The sequence below is a fragment of the Pleurodeles waltl genome, chromosome 1_1 (genome assembly GCF_031143425.1).
Source record: "Pleurodeles waltl isolate 20211129_DDA chromosome 1_1, aPleWal1.hap1.20221129, whole genome shotgun sequence".
Lineage (NCBI taxonomy): Eukaryota > Metazoa > Chordata > Amphibia > Caudata > Salamandridae > Pleurodeles > Pleurodeles waltl.
This window is the reverse complement of record NC_090436.1, coordinates 822,579,582-822,597,291: the sequence shown is the minus strand read 5'-3', so window position 1 is coordinate 822,597,291 and position 17,710 is coordinate 822,579,582. Positions and strand designations below refer to the sequence as shown.

The following is a 17,710-nucleotide window of genomic DNA, read 5'->3' as shown; positions in this document are numbered from 1 at the left end:
GGATGCATATAATTTGTGGTATTCTTGCACCCTTGTGTGGGTTTGCGCAGAGGTGTGTCTCCATGCAAATGAAGATCTGCTTTTGCACGAGCATCTGTTCTACATGACAGGCAGGCAAGTGGCCAGAAAAGAACTTGAGTACTTGATGGATGTGTATTCTGTGTGCCGCTGAGGGGGGTGGCATTCATTACACAAGTTCATGGGTCCCTTTGGTAGGCAGGACAGAGGGTCAGAGTCTGAAATCCTCTGTCTTTTGGCTGGCAACCTGTAACTGCAAGCCAGTGGCACCTTTGGAGAAACAGTGGCCCTGATGCAGACTGGAATTGCCTCTGCATGTACTCCTTGTATCCTGTCCAGGAGGGGTTAATCGAAGTCCCCCCTCTGAGGGCAGGTTTGGCGTTTGACTGGACCCACATTAGTGGAAGCGGGCAGGGTCCTCTTCAGATGTCAGAGGGGGGCAACAATTTAGAAACACACAACTTCGGGAGAGCTACCCCCCAAATGCTTTATTTGTTAGAAATAACAGCTGGGACTCAGGGTGCTCCTTAAGGGTATGTTGACTGCCATCAAATACCAAGGCTGCCCAAAATAGATTGCCCCTGATGCCTCATTTTGAACCACCTTACTCTTGCTGCTTTTTCTCGCGGGTCTTGCTAATCATTGTGTTCTTTCTTCATGTGTTTTCGTCCATTCTCTTCCTCCGTTCTCCTTTTTTAGGTAGAGCGCTCAAGCTCTCTGGCCTCTTTTAATCTATCTGTGGGCATTTAACCACGCCCACCGCACACCCATTAATATCACTTGTTAATGGGCTTGCCTTTCAAAAGTCCTTTGTTATCATTGGTAAATGCTTTACTTTTGTCCCTCTGTTGAACAGTTTAGTTACTGCCTTGGCCATCAACCCTGTTACATGAACAATTGCAAGTTTGCCAATACATTTGACTGCAAGTGAACTTCTTTTTCCTTTTGTGTGTATCCTTCACGCTCATGATCATAGCGGCCCTGGCGCCTTGAATTGACTTGCTTATGTCAACTGTTTTGCTTTTAATTTTTAATTTATGTGGCAAGAAATTTCCAGTTAGGAATTTACAATGCTAATAGCTATCACTCGTTCAAACCCGAGACCCATTGCATTGCAAATGCTTGTTACTCTTGATTTCTCAGATGTTATGACAAACATTGTCAGCAGCAGGCACAAATGCTTGCATTCTCCTATACCTTGCAAAACACAAATACAGCTTGTTGTCTTTGCAACTTTAAAACCGCCTTGATTTGGCTATCTTATTCGATAATAGGGGTCTCTTTTAATTTGGTGCCTGAACTTATTTTCTGTCCCAGTCCGACCCTGAAACCCACCGACTGTGCACATAAAAAAGTAAGGGAGTGACGGAAAAAAGGCAAAACAGTCGGATAGCGAGTCTGGACTGAAGGAAGTCAGGATCACTCTGGTCATTTCCCATGGAAAACCTGCTGCGAACACTGCCTTACAGTTTGCTGGTGTGGTGAGTGTAAAGCGAGCCTGATTGCTTTTGCTACAACTCTGTGACACTGATAATATAGAAAAGGTGTTATAAAAACGTTGCTGCATGTAACGCGCCAAAATTACCATATGCATAGTTAAATGTAAGTAGATTACAGACACGCCTACCCTAACAAGCTAAGAATCTGGGATTCATCAACACGTGACACAGCAGATATCCACTTACCACATAAAGCCTTGTGGAAGAAGGCACATTATACATGATGGCGCACAGTGATGCCTAGTTGTGATGACATTAATTCTTGTATATTCTGCCCATTGCTGGTACACACTTTTATGCTATTTTTAGCAACGATTTAATATGGAAGGGTCCTTCTCCACATTCCCTGAGTGCAACAGTGCATGCTGTCGCCTGAGTATCACTTCTGCATGCCATTATTTCAAATGTACCCCATTCACACACATGCAGACTCGAGGTACTGCAGCCTGGTGGGGTCTCTCAAGTCTCATTCCTGACCCAAGTGATCAAAAGCAGCAGTCCAACACAGAAAACAAGCATGCAAGCACCTTTGCACCTATAGGGCTGTAATCAAGAAACCAGACAGTAGATGCCAATATGTGAATGTTTTGTGCTGCTTAGATTTGAATCTTGTTGAAAGTATTATTGCTAATGCTCTAGGATGAGGGTGCTGTATAAACTGTTAGATGAATAGCTTGACATAAAGCAGAGCCATGTGTGAAGGAGAGCTCTGTTTATGAAATTTTCAAGCACAGGTTTCAACTTCACCTGTATTAGGCAGGACGCGCATTGAAAACACAGTCCACACCTCTTATAGAAGGTCCTACTTAGGTCATTGCCCCTCTAGAGAGCTCCAACCTTTTCCATTCTGCTTAAAGTGTTGGTTGAACATTATGTTTGAGGTGTACCTGCTCCTGCTACAAAGAAGAAGCTATCTGTGCAACGTGAGCAAACAGCTAGGGTGGAGGTGGAGCAAATAAATATACAGGTTGTTTAAACTACCTGGACAAATGTTGAACCAGAACTGTGAGCACACAGGTAATGTCATTTCCTTGTTCTGCCACCAGGAACTTGTCAAGGAACTTCCCACTGAATATGTTCTAAAGACTAAAGAATACATTGTGCTTATTCGCTTATTTGCTTGACTATAGCTGTGGCAGGTCTTTTAATTTAAGGTCTCATCAGTTCCGAAAAGAAACAGGCAGTGGCCATATTTACAGTAGCATTACTTATTTTTATGTGAATGTAGGTGCAACTCCCATGAATGGAATGTTCAGTGCTTCTGTGTACAGTGTTCACACATGCTTCTCGCTGACCACTGTCTGATACCGTGTGTTGCAAACTCTAAACGTGAATAAGACACTCATAAATTACCTAACAGCATACGCACTGCTGTCTCTTTATTGATATCGAACTTCCTGAGTGTGGTTGTGCATGGATTAACAACTATCTATACAGACACCCCAATGGTCCCAGGACTAAAGCAGGTTCAAGCATGAACATGTAAGACCTTTTAGTGCAGGAGCAGTCCACAGCAGCACAAATAGTAAAAGAAACAAGCAATGCAATGCGCAGAAAGACATATATTTGTTTATATATTAGATAACAGAATTTTTCAGCTTGAGCTACGTTCAGCTACTTCCTGTTATTTGTGAGGCTGCCAATGTCATGCACATGGTGACAGTCTGGTGAAGCTCGGGTGGCCTGATTGAAAGGAGACAAGATCTGCTGGGATAGTAGGAATCACGAAACCTGAGAAGTTGGATATGCCATCGAAATCAGCAATGGATTGCTTCAGTTTCATCAGGAAATAAATGAAGGATGGGTGATGCACCCTTTGTGTAGAAGGTCAAAGTGTGCAATGAGGGAAATTATATTCTGAACTCTGCTTGATTCAGAGATGCTTGCAGTGTGGTCTGCAGGGTTGGTGAAAGGGTATTTGCCACCCTAAGTAGAAATGTAGTCATACCTTGGTTTGTAGTGGGAACCTAAGAGATTCCTATTATTGCCTAGTATTGGCTTCCCTTTGAACCATCCTATGTACCAAGCGACAAATGTGTGATGGGTTATACCGTTGAACTAAGGCAAATATAACACATTTACCCACTCAAGGAATGCAACTTTATTACTGTTGCTGGTGAACATGCTGATTTCATTCTGTCAGATCTATGTGCTGAGAATGCTTTTATCCTCTCCTTAGGATTATTGATCAGTAAATTGATTGCTATTCTGTGAGCAACCGTGGTATTAATTTAAGGGTGGAGGTTACAAAATGGCCTCTTTGCGAGTGCCATATATGGCCTGCCACTCTCTCAGTGCAGTGTAGCCCCCTACATCTGCATTCCCACAGGATGGCAACCTGCTTATTTAGAGATCTCAGCTGGCAAAACGGCAATCAGTTTGGTGAAAGTATTTCCGCGAATGCAACAGGAGACTTTCGCCGGAAGTGCAGTGCCAGATAGCTTCTATGGTAGCAGGCTGGTATTTGTTTGTGTTTCACACACAAGCCTCTAAAGTTACAGTTTGTTCGTGAAATACAAAAAAATCCAGTGGGCCTACTGCATAGGGAGATGTGCATTTGGGCCAGTGGTCATATTTCCTGCCTTGTTCCGCCGTCCCAGGAAGGACAAAATGCATTAGAAGGCCCTTCCTTACAGAGGACAAGAATAACAAAAGAATGGTCCTGCAGCCCTATGCTGGGTGAGCAGCTGGGTCCTACGTTTTCGAGGGGTAAAGCCAGATGGGTCTTTGCAGTTGGATGCCTCTAAATGAGGTGGCAGGTTTAAAGAAGTTGTCTTCTTTCACCACACTGTGAATGATAACCTTAGCCTGAAAATCCAAACTGGTGAGTCTACTCCCATTTCCTGATGATCAATAGTGTGGAATTGTCCCTTCGAAAAAATGCTGACCTGGATGATGACAAACTTTTGTTTTATCCTGTACAATAAATTTCTTTCAAGCTCTTGGGGGAGAAGGGTTTATGATTTTGTTTATTTATTTATGTAGGTGGTGTTTTAATAAGCATGAAGCACATCAGACAGGTCTCAGAGCGCCATACATAGTCTGGCACACAAAAACATCCTAGAATTCACTACATATTGTGGTAATCAGAAAAACGGAAATCAATTATATAATGATGGAGACAACGAAACACACAGAATACAGGAAAAAAATAATTACGCATCCTTGTAGGAAATGGCAATATTACCAAGGAATCAGAAATGAGCCAATACATTATTATAGTGACGAGGGCAATGTGTCAGATCCTGACAAAAAGGGCAAATATGTTCCTAATTTGTTGAAGAGTTAATACGAACATTTATGTTGCAAAGGCTGTGGTTTTTCTCGCCACATAGGCAATCTGCTAAATTTTCGGATGAATGTTCTGATGGAGTACCCCGACCAATTGAGGATTATTGAGAACAGTCAACACTAACCCATCTTCATCTCAGTTCGGCTGAAAGATGATAAGGAACACTCATCTTTTCAATCAAAATCTTCTTTGGCTTTATGTTGTATTAAACCCAAGAAAACATCTGCAGCATTTATTGTGCCACAAAACTGTTTCATCATTCAACCATAATCTCATCTAATTGGTGCTTAAACACATTACTCTTCCATTTGCAACTTCAGGAAAATGTGGCCACCCTTACAACCTAATCATGTCATGAGATATGTTATTTATGCAAAACCTTGAAAATTCTCTAATATAATGTTCTGACTAAACAGACAGATTAATTTACATGTTTGAAGATACCAATTGTGTCTAAGGCATAACTGCACTGTTGTAGTTGTCTAGGGTCTCTCTTGCTGCAATTTTTTTTGGGGGGGAAATGCTATTATCCTACACATATTTAGAAACATCCCCTTCTCAAGTAGAACTTAAAATGTCGTTCATGTGACTCTTTAAATAAGGGAATTTCCCTACTTCATCAGGTTTACCAGGAGATTACAAAAGCAGCCTGATCAATGAACAAGCGCTGTCTCTCATAAACTCATTAAAGATATACAATCTTCCTTTAATAGCAAGAGAGCTGTGAAAAGGAACAGCCCCTGACAATCACCCTAATAAAGATCAGTCTGAAATACCTTCAAGACCTTTCGCACCACATGTTGGATCTATGATCAGAACATCTGGTTCTTCAAGCTTACCCAGAAAAATGTATGTAACTTCCTACTGGATGTAGGCTGAGCAACTTTAATCAAGGAGAGCAGTGCCACACTGTACTCTGAAATAACAGATACATGTATGTCTTCTTTCAGCTCCCATTGCTTTCAAGCAAGAGATTATCATCCCACTTCAAAAGAAGCCAACAATTAACCATAAAGATCCCTACAAGTACTGGCCCACATCTAATCTCCACAATCCCAACAGGTCTTAGCCACAGCTTGGGGCACTTGACTAACTAACAGCCTTTATGTAGAACACACTAGCCATGAGCTCTGGACAAGCAGTAATCATAATACTAGTCAGGGTAAGGCACAAGGAAACCTCAAATTAAGCTGTGCTTAACACGCTGGTAGCTTGACACAGACCAGTCAGGCTTAACTTAGAGGCAGTGTGTAAAGTATTTGTACAACATTTCAAACAGTAAAAATGTATAAACACCACACAAAAAGATCCCACATCAGATTAGATCAATAGAGCATAATTTAATAAATAAATCAAGACCAAAACAATGAAAATCCAATCAGAAGAACCAGAGTTATGCATTTTTAAAGAATAAACTGTAAAATAGCACCTAGAAACAGAAAGCATCAACTGTAGCTATCTGGTCACACTAGACTGGGTCAAACTCAAAGGTTCCGGCCGACCGCGGGTTGGATACACTCATGCATTAGTTCCGCTGAAGGTTTACCTTCTTAAGTTTTGTGCCAAGAGTCCCTTTTGCTTTGGAGAGGGTTGCTGGTAGCAAGGAGAATGTCCGAGGTGGCAGTCAGCGTGGCTTAAAGAGCAGGTCAGGCATTGCTGACAGGCATGCTGGAGCTTCGCATGGGTGGTCTTTCGCAGACTGACAATGCTGCTTTGCGAAGAGATGTTCTGGCAGCGGCCCGCACTGTATTTCAATGTAGGCAATTGGTTCTGGTGCGAACAGGCCCATTCATGGTCACAAAGAGCCCAAAAGCTTGAATTTAAGAGCTTGAGAACCACACCAAGGGTCCAGGACCTGAGAGGCACCACTTGGGGGTTAGGAACTCATTGAGGACGGGTGCAGGAGCTGTTGAGGAGCCTGTTATGCCCCTGAGGCTCTGATCAAGAGGCCAGCATACTAGCCCTTTAAGTATCTCTGGGGTCCTGGGTTCAAGCTGAAGTGAAGGTCCAGATCTTCTTCCACAGGCATCAGGGCAGCAGTTCAGCATAGTAGGGCAGCAGTTCCCACAGAGCAGCAGTCCAGCAAAGTGGCAGTCCTTGTAGCAGCATCGCAGACCTTCATCCTGGTAGAGCATCCATAGGTCCAGAAGTGTACTGAAGAAGTGGTGTCTGAGGTCCTTCTTTTATACACTGGAGGAGCTTCTAGACAGTGGCTTTGAAGTGCAGGGAATTCCCTGCCTTCCCTGGCCAGGCTTCAAGCTGGCTGTAGAGACAATGCAGGGTACTTAGGCCCTTTGTTTGGAGACAGAACACAGTCTATTCAGGTGTACAGGAGGCTGGGCCCAGCTCCTCCCTCCGATCCTGCCAGTGATGGTCCATCCAGTCACATATAAACTCCCATTGTGCGTGGCTGTTTAGGAGGAATACACAAGGACCAACTGCCAACTACACCCAGTCATGTGACCAGAGACAGGCTACAGGCACCAAATGGCTGAGGAAGGAAAATGCCAACTTTCTAAAAGTGGTATTTTCAGAACTGTAATTTAAAATAAGACCTCACCATAAATTAGAATTGTAAATTAGGATTGCAGATACACCAAACATGAATCAGTCATCACTTTCCATTTGGAAATGACACTTCCATAATGTAATAAAGCAATGCCAATGTTATCCTATGAGAGAGATAGACCTTGCAACAGTGAAAACATGTTTTTCACTACAAGGGCATGCAAAACGTAATAGTGCATGTCCTACTTTCTGAATACATTGCATCCCTGCCCTCTGGGCCGTCCTGGGCCTTACTTGGGGGTGACATGTATATATATTAAAAAGGAAAGCTTGGGCTTGGCAAAAGGTTTACTTTATCCGGTCAAAATGGCAGTTTAAAATGCATACAAAGGCTCTGCAATGGCAGACAAAGAGACATATTTAAACAGCTACTTCAGTGCATGGGATAATCAGTGCTACAGGCCCAGTAATAGGATTTAAGTTGCAGACCCAGGGCACATGTAATCCAACTTTACTAGAGATTTATAAGTAAATTAAATATGCCAATTGGGTATAAGCCAATTCTACCATGTTTTAAGGAGATAGTACAACACTTTAGCACTGGTTAGCAGTGGTAAAGTGCACAGAGTCCTAAGGCCAACAAAAACGAATTCAGCAATAACAGGAGAAGTGAAGGCAAAACGTTTAGGGAGGACCCTGCAGAAAGGGCCAGGCCCAGGACGCTAAGTACCCTGACAGCTGCTTTTTGGATCTGTGGGGCTGATACAAAGTGGCCTGGGGAAGCTCATTGTATAGTGTGCTCAGTATTTTTATGACAACAGTAGATGAATAGGCTTCAGTTTCCTCAGCTGGAAATGACAGTTTATAACTATTGCGACACTGTGGATTACCAATGTGATTTCCAAGTCAAATATAACCATAGTTTGTGGATTTGTCTACAGGTTGCACATGCAGGACAGACATTTTTGGCAGTCGGAAGGCCGATAAAAAGTGTCTCCTGTTGCTGCCAATGATGATGAACTCCCTTTTGAACTACACAGCTAGAAGTAATTGGTTGACAACAAAACCTGGATCCCTGCCATTGGATGTATCTGGACTTAGAATAACACAACAAAGCATTCACTCTTACCACATGCCCCATAATGGTTTTCCCGTGAGACTCCATGATCTGCAACTCCCTCCCTAGCCAGCTCGGAGGAGTCCACATAGTCAGTTCAGATGTACACTGAAGAACCCTCCCATTCTAGTCTCTAAAACACCATGGGCCGCATTACCTCAGTTCATCCTCACTCCCTCTGATGTGTATTTATATAAATATGTATGTTATGCATGGATGCTGTAAACCTTGTGCATCATTTTGCAGTATGCCCCACCACCTACAACTCCACATTACAAAGTTACTTCTATGTAACCACCCCAACAACACCTTCTCTTAGCTGTCGCATCTGTAACTAAGTAAAGCTTTTCTGGAAGAACATTACAGGACACCACCGTCAGGGCAGATGAGGCCAGAGAAGGAAACTTCAGGTACTATTGGATTGTTATTGTAGATTAACTGAGAGTAACTGAGATTAACTGAGTAAATGCTAGTAGCCCTACATAACTGCAGTTAATGTAGGGTTAGTGGCCAAACCTGTCCTTTCAATTCCCACCAACTCTTATGAACACATACCAAGTAGTAGAAGGGTCATATGTACAAAGAAAAAGGACCAAAGGATTACGATGATTCGTATAAAAATATGCAGGCCATTGTTTCTTCAGATAGAGAAAAAAAACCTCTCTCTCCCAAAAAAATTCAGAGCAGCACACAAGTATACAAAATGCTTTTTAAATGCACACTGTATTTCACATTACTAACCGCCAGCCATGTAGGCAGTACGATATATGTATATATATACACACACAACCCTGTAGGCCCAAAAAATTCCATATTTGCACATTTACACCGCAAACGATCTTCGACTTATTTGACACTTGATTTATGTATCTCCTCAGAAACAGAGCTTCTTACACGTTAGAAGAAACAATTCGTGAAGAAATACTTTCCATTCAATCACTTTATATATTTACATTCTCCTCCGAGACGGTTGAAGCTTCCAGTCTGCCACAGACCTGCTCCCAATCACCACAGGTCTACTACAAAGCATTGTCAACGCTCAATGCTAATCTAATGTGTATCCATTTTTGGACGCGCCACGTACTTCACATTCTGTTAGGGCCTTGCAATATTTTTCTCTTTGTTAGGCGGCGGAGGCCGCCTAAAAAATGGCGGAAAAGTACATACTTGTCAAGTGCTGTGCTCGTGCACATACTCCTGCCGAAGCCCCGGACGCCCATCTGCCGGAAGTAAGGCACACAGGGCAGATTAGCAGCCATGATCGCCAACGAATCCGAAGGGTTCACGAAGAAACCATTCTGTCCCAGAATCATGTATCTATCCTGAAATAGAGAGGAGAGGAAGACGTGTAAACCATAATTTCCCTTGTCAACAGATTGCATTTGAAATATACAATTTTTCTTAAACTTTTAGCCATCAAAGGGTGGAGGGGCAGCTTGCTTCTTCTTAACAAGTGTTTTCCCCATAGCCAATCTTACAAACAAAAAACTCAAAGTTTTTATTAATGTCAATCAAGTTCTACCTTAATTTTTAGAATACCACACACAATGTTGAAAACATAAATCTGACAACTTCCTTCTCAATTTAACAAAGGAAGCAGGGATGTGTGAGGCGATAGGACCTGGCAAAGTCATTAGTGTAAATAATTAATTTTTTATGACGGTTTTTTTTTAGTACTGAGTGAGAGTCATCATTAGTGAACGCTTTATTATCATTTTCAGTTTTTTTCAGGGCATATGCATAAAAGTTGGACTTTAAGGCAGTGAGAATTTCACTATGTCTGTAAAGCAAAGAGTTTTAAAAGAATCCCATTTGGGATGATGCAATAGCAAAATTATGATAACATTGTTAAAGTCTTGAATGAGAAGAAACCATTCGCACGGATTGACAGATCTGAAAAGTGGTTTGCTGTTGTTGGATGCTGCTGAATAGTTATGTTGCGTTATGCTGTTTTAACTCTGAGTATGACTTTGTTTTGGGTAAAGCATAAGGTTTTGGTCTCTATTTGGTCATCCTGTGAGTTGGTCCTTAAGTTCTTGCGACTCATAAATTATTTTTGTCATAATTGTTTAACTATTTTTATTAACTTTTCATAAAACATTTAGATGCAGGAATTCATCATGCATTACTTGTGTTCTGCAGTTTTTTCACTTTTATGGCACAGCTCACCCGGATTCTCAAACAATCAGAAATCTACCATTGTGGATTTACACCATCAGCATTGGAGTAGATTTATGATTTCTGGTAATTAAAAAAAATCCAGGAGCACTCCTGGGAAAAAAGGACTGTTGTAGCTTTCCAGGAGTTCTCACATGCGTGTTTATTTACACGAATAAATGTACAAGAAGTACATTGATGAATATGTAAATGATGAGCAAAAGTATATTTTTTTCTCCATGGTGAAAATAGTTTTGCATGTGGAGAAACACATTACCCATCACGCTGTATCCAGGGTAGGAATAGGCCAAGAAAATATTTGGGAAAACCCACGTTTGTGGCCGTTCACCAATTTTGCATGGTATTCCCACCTTTATCACCCACTCCCTGGCCCTGTGAGCAGATTTAGTCCCAGGTAAATTATTCCATAGCACTGTTATATTGCGTAGCACTTAATTAACAAGTGTACTGTAAACATTTGCACAATGAAGTGGTTTTGTGAACATAATCCCAGGGTTCCGGCTCTGTCATTTAACTGCGTTACCTCAAAGGCATGATAAGAGCTCCAGAACTATGTGCACTGTGTTTTAAAAAAATTAACATTTTTGCCTTTCAGCACCACCTCTGTGACTAGTCATGTTGGAGATGGGTCATTAGTCGTTTGGCCTGTACAAGTAATGTGTCTGCACTCGACCACCACTGGGAACCAAACACCCCACAGTACCACTTGACTCTCATAGGGTAGTGTTGCAGAGCGTAGCACTCCCTCTGACTCCTCAGAATCCTCGGGCACGGGGATGGGGTCCTAGGCCCCCATATCCACCTTCATGAGGAGTGCAACGGCGTTCCCCAAATTCAGCTTCGGCTGCTGGCCACCTTCATGGAGAGCACGACAGCGCTCCCCGTCTATATTTCTCTGTAGGGCCCAAGGATGGGATCTTGGGCCCCTTCCTCCATTTTCACAGGGGCCGTGATGGCGTTCCCTTTCTTGACTTTCTAGCAGGGCCCCAGGATGGGGTCCGGGGTCCCTGCCACCATCTTTGCATGGGGCGTGAATGGATCCCCCAGCTTTACTTCTTTGCGGGCCCCTCCCCTTCAGTGTCGAGGGAAGACATTCGTCATGGCTCTATTCGTTATGGGGACAGCTCCATTCATCATGGAGACAGCCTCCAGGACCTGACCCACCCCAGAGGCACATTCCCTATTGGTGGCAGAGCCCCCCCGCACTTCGACGTCAGCCGGGAAAAGGTCAAAGGTCATCATACTTTACAACATGATATCTCAGGCCATGTTGGGCCATGTTTGGTCAGGCCATGTTGGGCCATTTTTTATGATCTTCGGCTCATTTTGCTCCTGGTGGCGAGCCCTTTCCACCTGGAGCACTCTCCTTAGGACTGCTGGCCGGGAAGGTTCCCAAATTGGTAGGGAGCCAGTCCCACTGACTCCCTGTGTCAGCCTTTCATCTGGGTGCCTCCTTGTGCTAGGGTCCAACATTTCCCCCAGCTGGTCTTCAGAGGGTGATAGAGGACCAGCTTACCTGGTCCTGCAGTGTGCCCCTCCCCCTCTAGGGCTGGAGGCATTCTGGATGCAGACTCCTTGCTCCAGTGGGCAGTCAGGGGGTTCTTCTGCCCTATTGTCCATGACACCTGTCTTCAGTCCCAGTGTTCTGCAGAGAAGCACAGCCAAGAGAGTGCAAGCCCTCCCCTGTGCAAGACCTCTTAAGTGGGGTTGGAAGTGTCCAGCAAGGCTGCGCCTCTGGCCTATCCAGATGTGCCACGTCACTTCTCTGCCCCTGTCCCAACCTTGCTCCACAGTCTTCTGGGACAGCTGAAAATGGTGTCGTCCAGGTGTCAGTTGCCACCTGTGCTCTGAGAGACTCAGCTCCTCTCCCCTGACATTCCTGCCAGGGCTTCTCTCAGAAATTCCTCCAATGAGTCCCTTCTTGGTGAGAGGACTGGGCCAGGCACCATTCCTGGCACAATGTGACAGTTGGCTGATTGATGCAAAGCCCTGCTCCTGCAGTTGGACAGAGAAGTAATTGGCCTTGATCCTGAGCTGAGTCAGAAAAATATGCCATTCCTGGATGACCCATAAGCTGTACAAATATGATTGTGTAACCTACTGCATTATTCTTTTAATAGAGTTTATAGTGTACATTGATTGGACTCTGGAGTCTGTAGACTCTAGGGAACTGGAGTTGCACCCTAGGCCAGCCTTTCCCCTTGACATATAATGGAGTGTCACTACAGTCAAGACAATAAGCACACTGACTATCCCTCACATGTGTACACCCTTCTCATAAGACCTATACACCACCCACTCTGCATGGTCCCTTCTGCACCACGCTACCTACGTTTTTGGGTTGCGAATGCCAGGAATCCTCCCTGCGCAGTGCTCACATGTGTACACATGCGTGTGCACATGTGATCATGTGTAACCAGCCCTGGGCCTCCTACCCTTTTTGCATCACAGCAGCCTTTGCTTAACAAGGCGACACCGGCGGTAAACATGCGCAGTCCATTTTACCATGAGGTTAACGTGGGTGAGTCCCAAACTATGAGGCTCCCTCACAGTAAAAAGGCAAAAACCAGGTGATTCAAAAGCAAAAACTCAGGGCGGACCAGATAGTCAAAACCATCCTCTCACAGGACGGATACATTTTGATAAGAGAGTTGGCTGGTACTGAGAGATAAAAATGCTTCTAAATAAGATATTGCAATTTAACTTAAGTATTTATTCATTTATCAGCCTGAGTGGAGAAATAAAAGAGGTTATCTCCTCCACAGAAAAATATATATAATTAGGCTGCTGAACGGCAAGGCTGGCCGCCATACTGCAGCTTTCTCTCATAAAGCGTAGTCGTTTTTTTCACAGAATTATTCTTTCTGGGGTAGTGGTCGTTGTGGTGGCTATTGGAAATCAGTCAGTGTTTAAAAAAAATTCTACCTGTACAGTCCAAAATTTAAAATTAAATTTTTGTTATCATTCAGGTCGTGTAAAAGAAATAGCAATTACCTTACTCTTCAGTCGGCTGCTTTCAGGGGAGTTCACATTGCTGTCTAGGGAAAAGTGAGCTTAATTATAAAAGGAAATGTTTAAGTAAAACATTTGCCTTCAATTAGGAAGGCCCATTAAACATAATGTCCTGCCAAGGGAGAGGGAGTGAGACCCATCAGTGTTGTGCGTTCATATAAAGAATCAAGGGCCCGATTCACAAAGCCATTTGCTCTAGTAAAACTGCTTTACAAGCACAAAGGGCAGGATTTATGACTGTAAGCAATTCACCAAAGTTGACCTTGCAGTTACAAATCCTGTTCCCTTTGCATAATGTTACCGCACATCAGCATAATACTAACGTGGAATAAGTTTCATGTAAGTTGTTGGGAGTGGTTGTTTCAAGGAATGTTTAGTATGAAAACATATGAGTCTGTGACCATTCATAAATTCCTAACCGACCCTTTCTCAAACGGACAAGGACAAAAGTAGGAGCCTGATGTAAACAGATTTCCGTTTGCGATTTCCTAATAGCAAAATGTTGCGATTTGCAATTAGGAAATCGCAATCATCTATGTACAACAGTGTGTTTTACACTGTTTGTGATTCCCAGGGGTTCACTGTTGACCCACCTCATTAATATTCCTGAGGTAGGTCACAATTTGCAACCTATTGGGAATTGCTAAAAGCACAGGGATGGTGGCCTGCTGGGACAGCAGACCACAATGCCTGTGTTTGATTTTTAAATAAAGCAATGTTTTTTTTTAAATGCTGCCCATTTTCCTTAACGGGAAGCATTTCAAAAAGAAATCTGGAAAGTTTTCCTTGCATTTTTTAACTGCCTGCTCTTAAAAAATATTTTCACAAACATTAAAAAAGCGGGAGGAGCCCGTTGGGTCCCTGCGAATGTTGTTTTGCAACCGCATTTCTGTTGCAAAACATTCTTATATGCCAGTGCGAGTTTCTATTAGGAAAGGACTCCCTTAACACGCCCTTTCCTAATACTGAATCGCAAACCCTATTTTGCAATTCGATAATAGGGTAATGAATCGCAAAATAGGGTTTGTACATAAAAAAAGCTTTTTTTGCCATCACAAACGGCCTGATTCTGCAAATCCACCATTTGTGAGCACTAAAAAGCTTCATACATCTGGCTCTAAATTCCATTCCAAGTTGGGAAGTGGTAATGGAGTACTGCAAACTATGTGGGAGTGTAGGGTAACAGACTTCTCTGTTAGGAAACATAATTTCCCTGTGTAAAAAACATGGATGAAGGCATTGGCATTTCTGCAAGTGTAGTCGTACACTGTGTACAGATTTGACAGCAGACACACCAGCACACAACCAAGAACAAGAATTCACAAAACATTTCCTAAAATATGCCTTCAAACTTTCGACTGCTGTAGCTTTCCAATTGTACATCCAGAAATGTTTGTGAATTAGAAAAGTCATAATTCTGCACCCATGTGAACGTGTTAACTCTGGAGGTGCAGATACACAACTTTTTTGTGAATTAGGCATTGAATATTAACCATTCCTGCCAGGCCAATTCAGGCTGATGAAGAGAGTTAGATTTGTTGACAGCATTTGCGTGTATGTGTGCTGGCGGGTAGTTTGCACAGAGTCTTTAAAATTAATTTATTCTTGAGAGAGCAGGGGTAAGCAAAGCAAGGCAGGACATATGGCCTTCAAGGACCTCTGCTCAAAGAAGCCTTGTCTCTTTGTTGCACATGAACGTGTGGGAGATTCTCAGCCACAAGACACCATATTCCGAGGAAAGGAAGTGTATCATATCACCTCTAAACAGAGCATGGTCTTTTGTATGGATTATATGGAAGTTTCAGATTAGCTTTCTATCAATGCTATGGGTTTGCAATCAGTCTCCTGACTGGAACCGAGGAACAGAGGAGTCAGCAGCACTGAAAGTACTATGGTCTGCCTTTGGTGGTTACTGCCTGGAAGAAGCTTTTAGGACCACTGGAGTGGCCTGACCCTGTGGTCCGAACTGTCTGTGTGGCCCCTTTCATTTTGCCAGAGGGTGTTGAAGAGAACCTGGCAGCCAGGGATTTGGGAGAAGAGTGATGCAGCATTAAGTGTTCAGTGCCTGAGAAACTGACCTGAAAACGTGCACCTTTCCTCCAACAGTTTATAAAGTCATAAATGCATGTAAAATTGATGAGAACATTTAGAACTTGAAACTCTCATTGAAACTTCTCCATAGTTTGATCCTTCATGACAGCTCCCGTGACTGACTCTCTCTAACTCCCCTCTGCCCCACCACCCCGTCCAGCAGTTCCTACAGTTCTTCACCACTGGAGATCCAAATCTTTCGCTCCTTGTCAAGAATGACTCACCTTATGCAACTACTAACTTGAACCTTTGTTAGATAGTGTAACCAATGGTGTAACAAATCCCCCACAGCCCCGCGTGCGGGGAGGGGCAACCTCCAGAAGCTCACTCTACACAGCACCCAAGCATGAGAGCTCCTGAATATGGCCAGAGAGGGTGGGGGCCTCCATGTACTTTTCAGGGGGGCAACCTCAAGTTTCGTTATGCCACTGAGTGTAACACTTGGATAGCTGCACCCTTTATGTCCTTTGGGACAACTTTTGCTGATGAATATCTTTTGGCCCTTCTGATCTAATTCACATTATTGCTGCATAATTTGAATTAAATATTTTATTTTTATATGAACTTATTTTGAACCTTAAAGCCCAAGGTTTCAGGTCATCACTTTGGATAATATCACATTTAAAATCAATTGTGATTCGGGAAATACATTCCATGACATAAACAGGCTCATGATAACACTGTGACTGTGCACAAAACACACGTCCAACATTCAAGAGATGCAGTATGAGTAATGCAATGCTTTTACTTGGTTTTGCATACTTCACTCACATCTCATGTATAGAGAAAACTACGGAGAGGATTAAAATCCAAATATTTAGGTATAAATGAACCTCCCTGGTCCTAACAGCAAGCAAAATCCCATTTCCACATGTTTCCAGGAACTCTCTATCATTGACTTTCCAAATTCTTTTTGGTTGAGAAATGAATCAAGTTCAATGTTGTCAAAGGATATACACATTTTAGTGAACTTGACCCTTCTTTGCCAAGCCTCCTACCTAAGCTATTAAACAATGCCTTTGAAAGAATCGATCCACATGCATAAGTAGCTTTCTCCACATAGTGGAATGGACCGAGTCATAAGCTTCATAAACAATATTGGGAAATTTTCTCCCAGAAAATTACTTATACATCTAAAAAGGATTTAAGATATTCATTGGATTCAGAACAAAATCTGGGAGTACTGTTAGAAATCTACACAAATCTAGATTTCCAGGCACACTCATTAAGAAAAAAAGTTTTTCACACAGAATATTCATCACTTGAAAACTTTTCGCACATAAATGTGGTCTCTACATTTATATGTTTTCCTCAGAAACAATATTTCCCCCACCCCCTGCCATAGAAGAACACTTTAACCTATGTTGGCACTAAATATTTATATTTAACTAGTCTAACCCTAGAAATTCACTTACCTTTCACAGGAGTCGGGTTGCATGTGAACCCAGAGAGGGGAACAACCTGCAAGAGCAGGGGGCCCCCCTTGCAAAGTACCAGGAGGGGACCCCTTCCCCTGGACTCAGTCAGAGTTCTGCGGTCCGTGCACAGTGTTCTGCGCTGAGGGGGCTTCCTGGAGCTCGGGCCCTCGCCCACTGTGGGGGCTGCAGGGACCTTTGTTACGCCACTGTGCAAGAGGTGTGTTAATAGCCATTGATATTTGACTTTGTATGTACTTCTATCTGCGTGGTGTGCATTCTAAAACTGGATAAATTCCCACTCCTTCTGCACTCACAAATGCACAAAATCCACCCACCAGGTAGACGTTTTATGCTGGTAAATGCACTTTGCAATCCTAATCTTCCACTCATGCCAACTGTGTGACTCAGGATGGGGGATTTATGTTCACATAGCACATTTATTATCTGTGAAGTTAAGTGAAATTTAGAAGGGTAAAACACTTTTGTCAATTTAAATGGTGCAATGACTCCACGAACTAGAAAGTGGAAAAAGTGTTCCTCTCTCAGCTAAAACAAGGTGAAATTGGGTTCCTAAGGA

General features: G+C 43.0%; 1 protein-coding gene across 1 annotated transcript in view; it reads right to left on the bottom strand.

Annotated features, from left to right (window-relative positions):
* The window catches only part of PGM5 (phosphoglucomutase 5), a 712,996-nt gene that overhangs the window by 489,557 nt on the left and 205,729 nt on the right, over positions 1-17,710 (bottom strand). Inside the window, exon 6 of the mRNA XM_069228665.1 lies at positions 9,602-9,756. Coding sequence (XP_069084766.1) covers positions 9,602-9,756 — 155 coding nt within the window. The remainder of the gene's footprint in view (positions 1-9,601; positions 9,757-17,710) is intronic.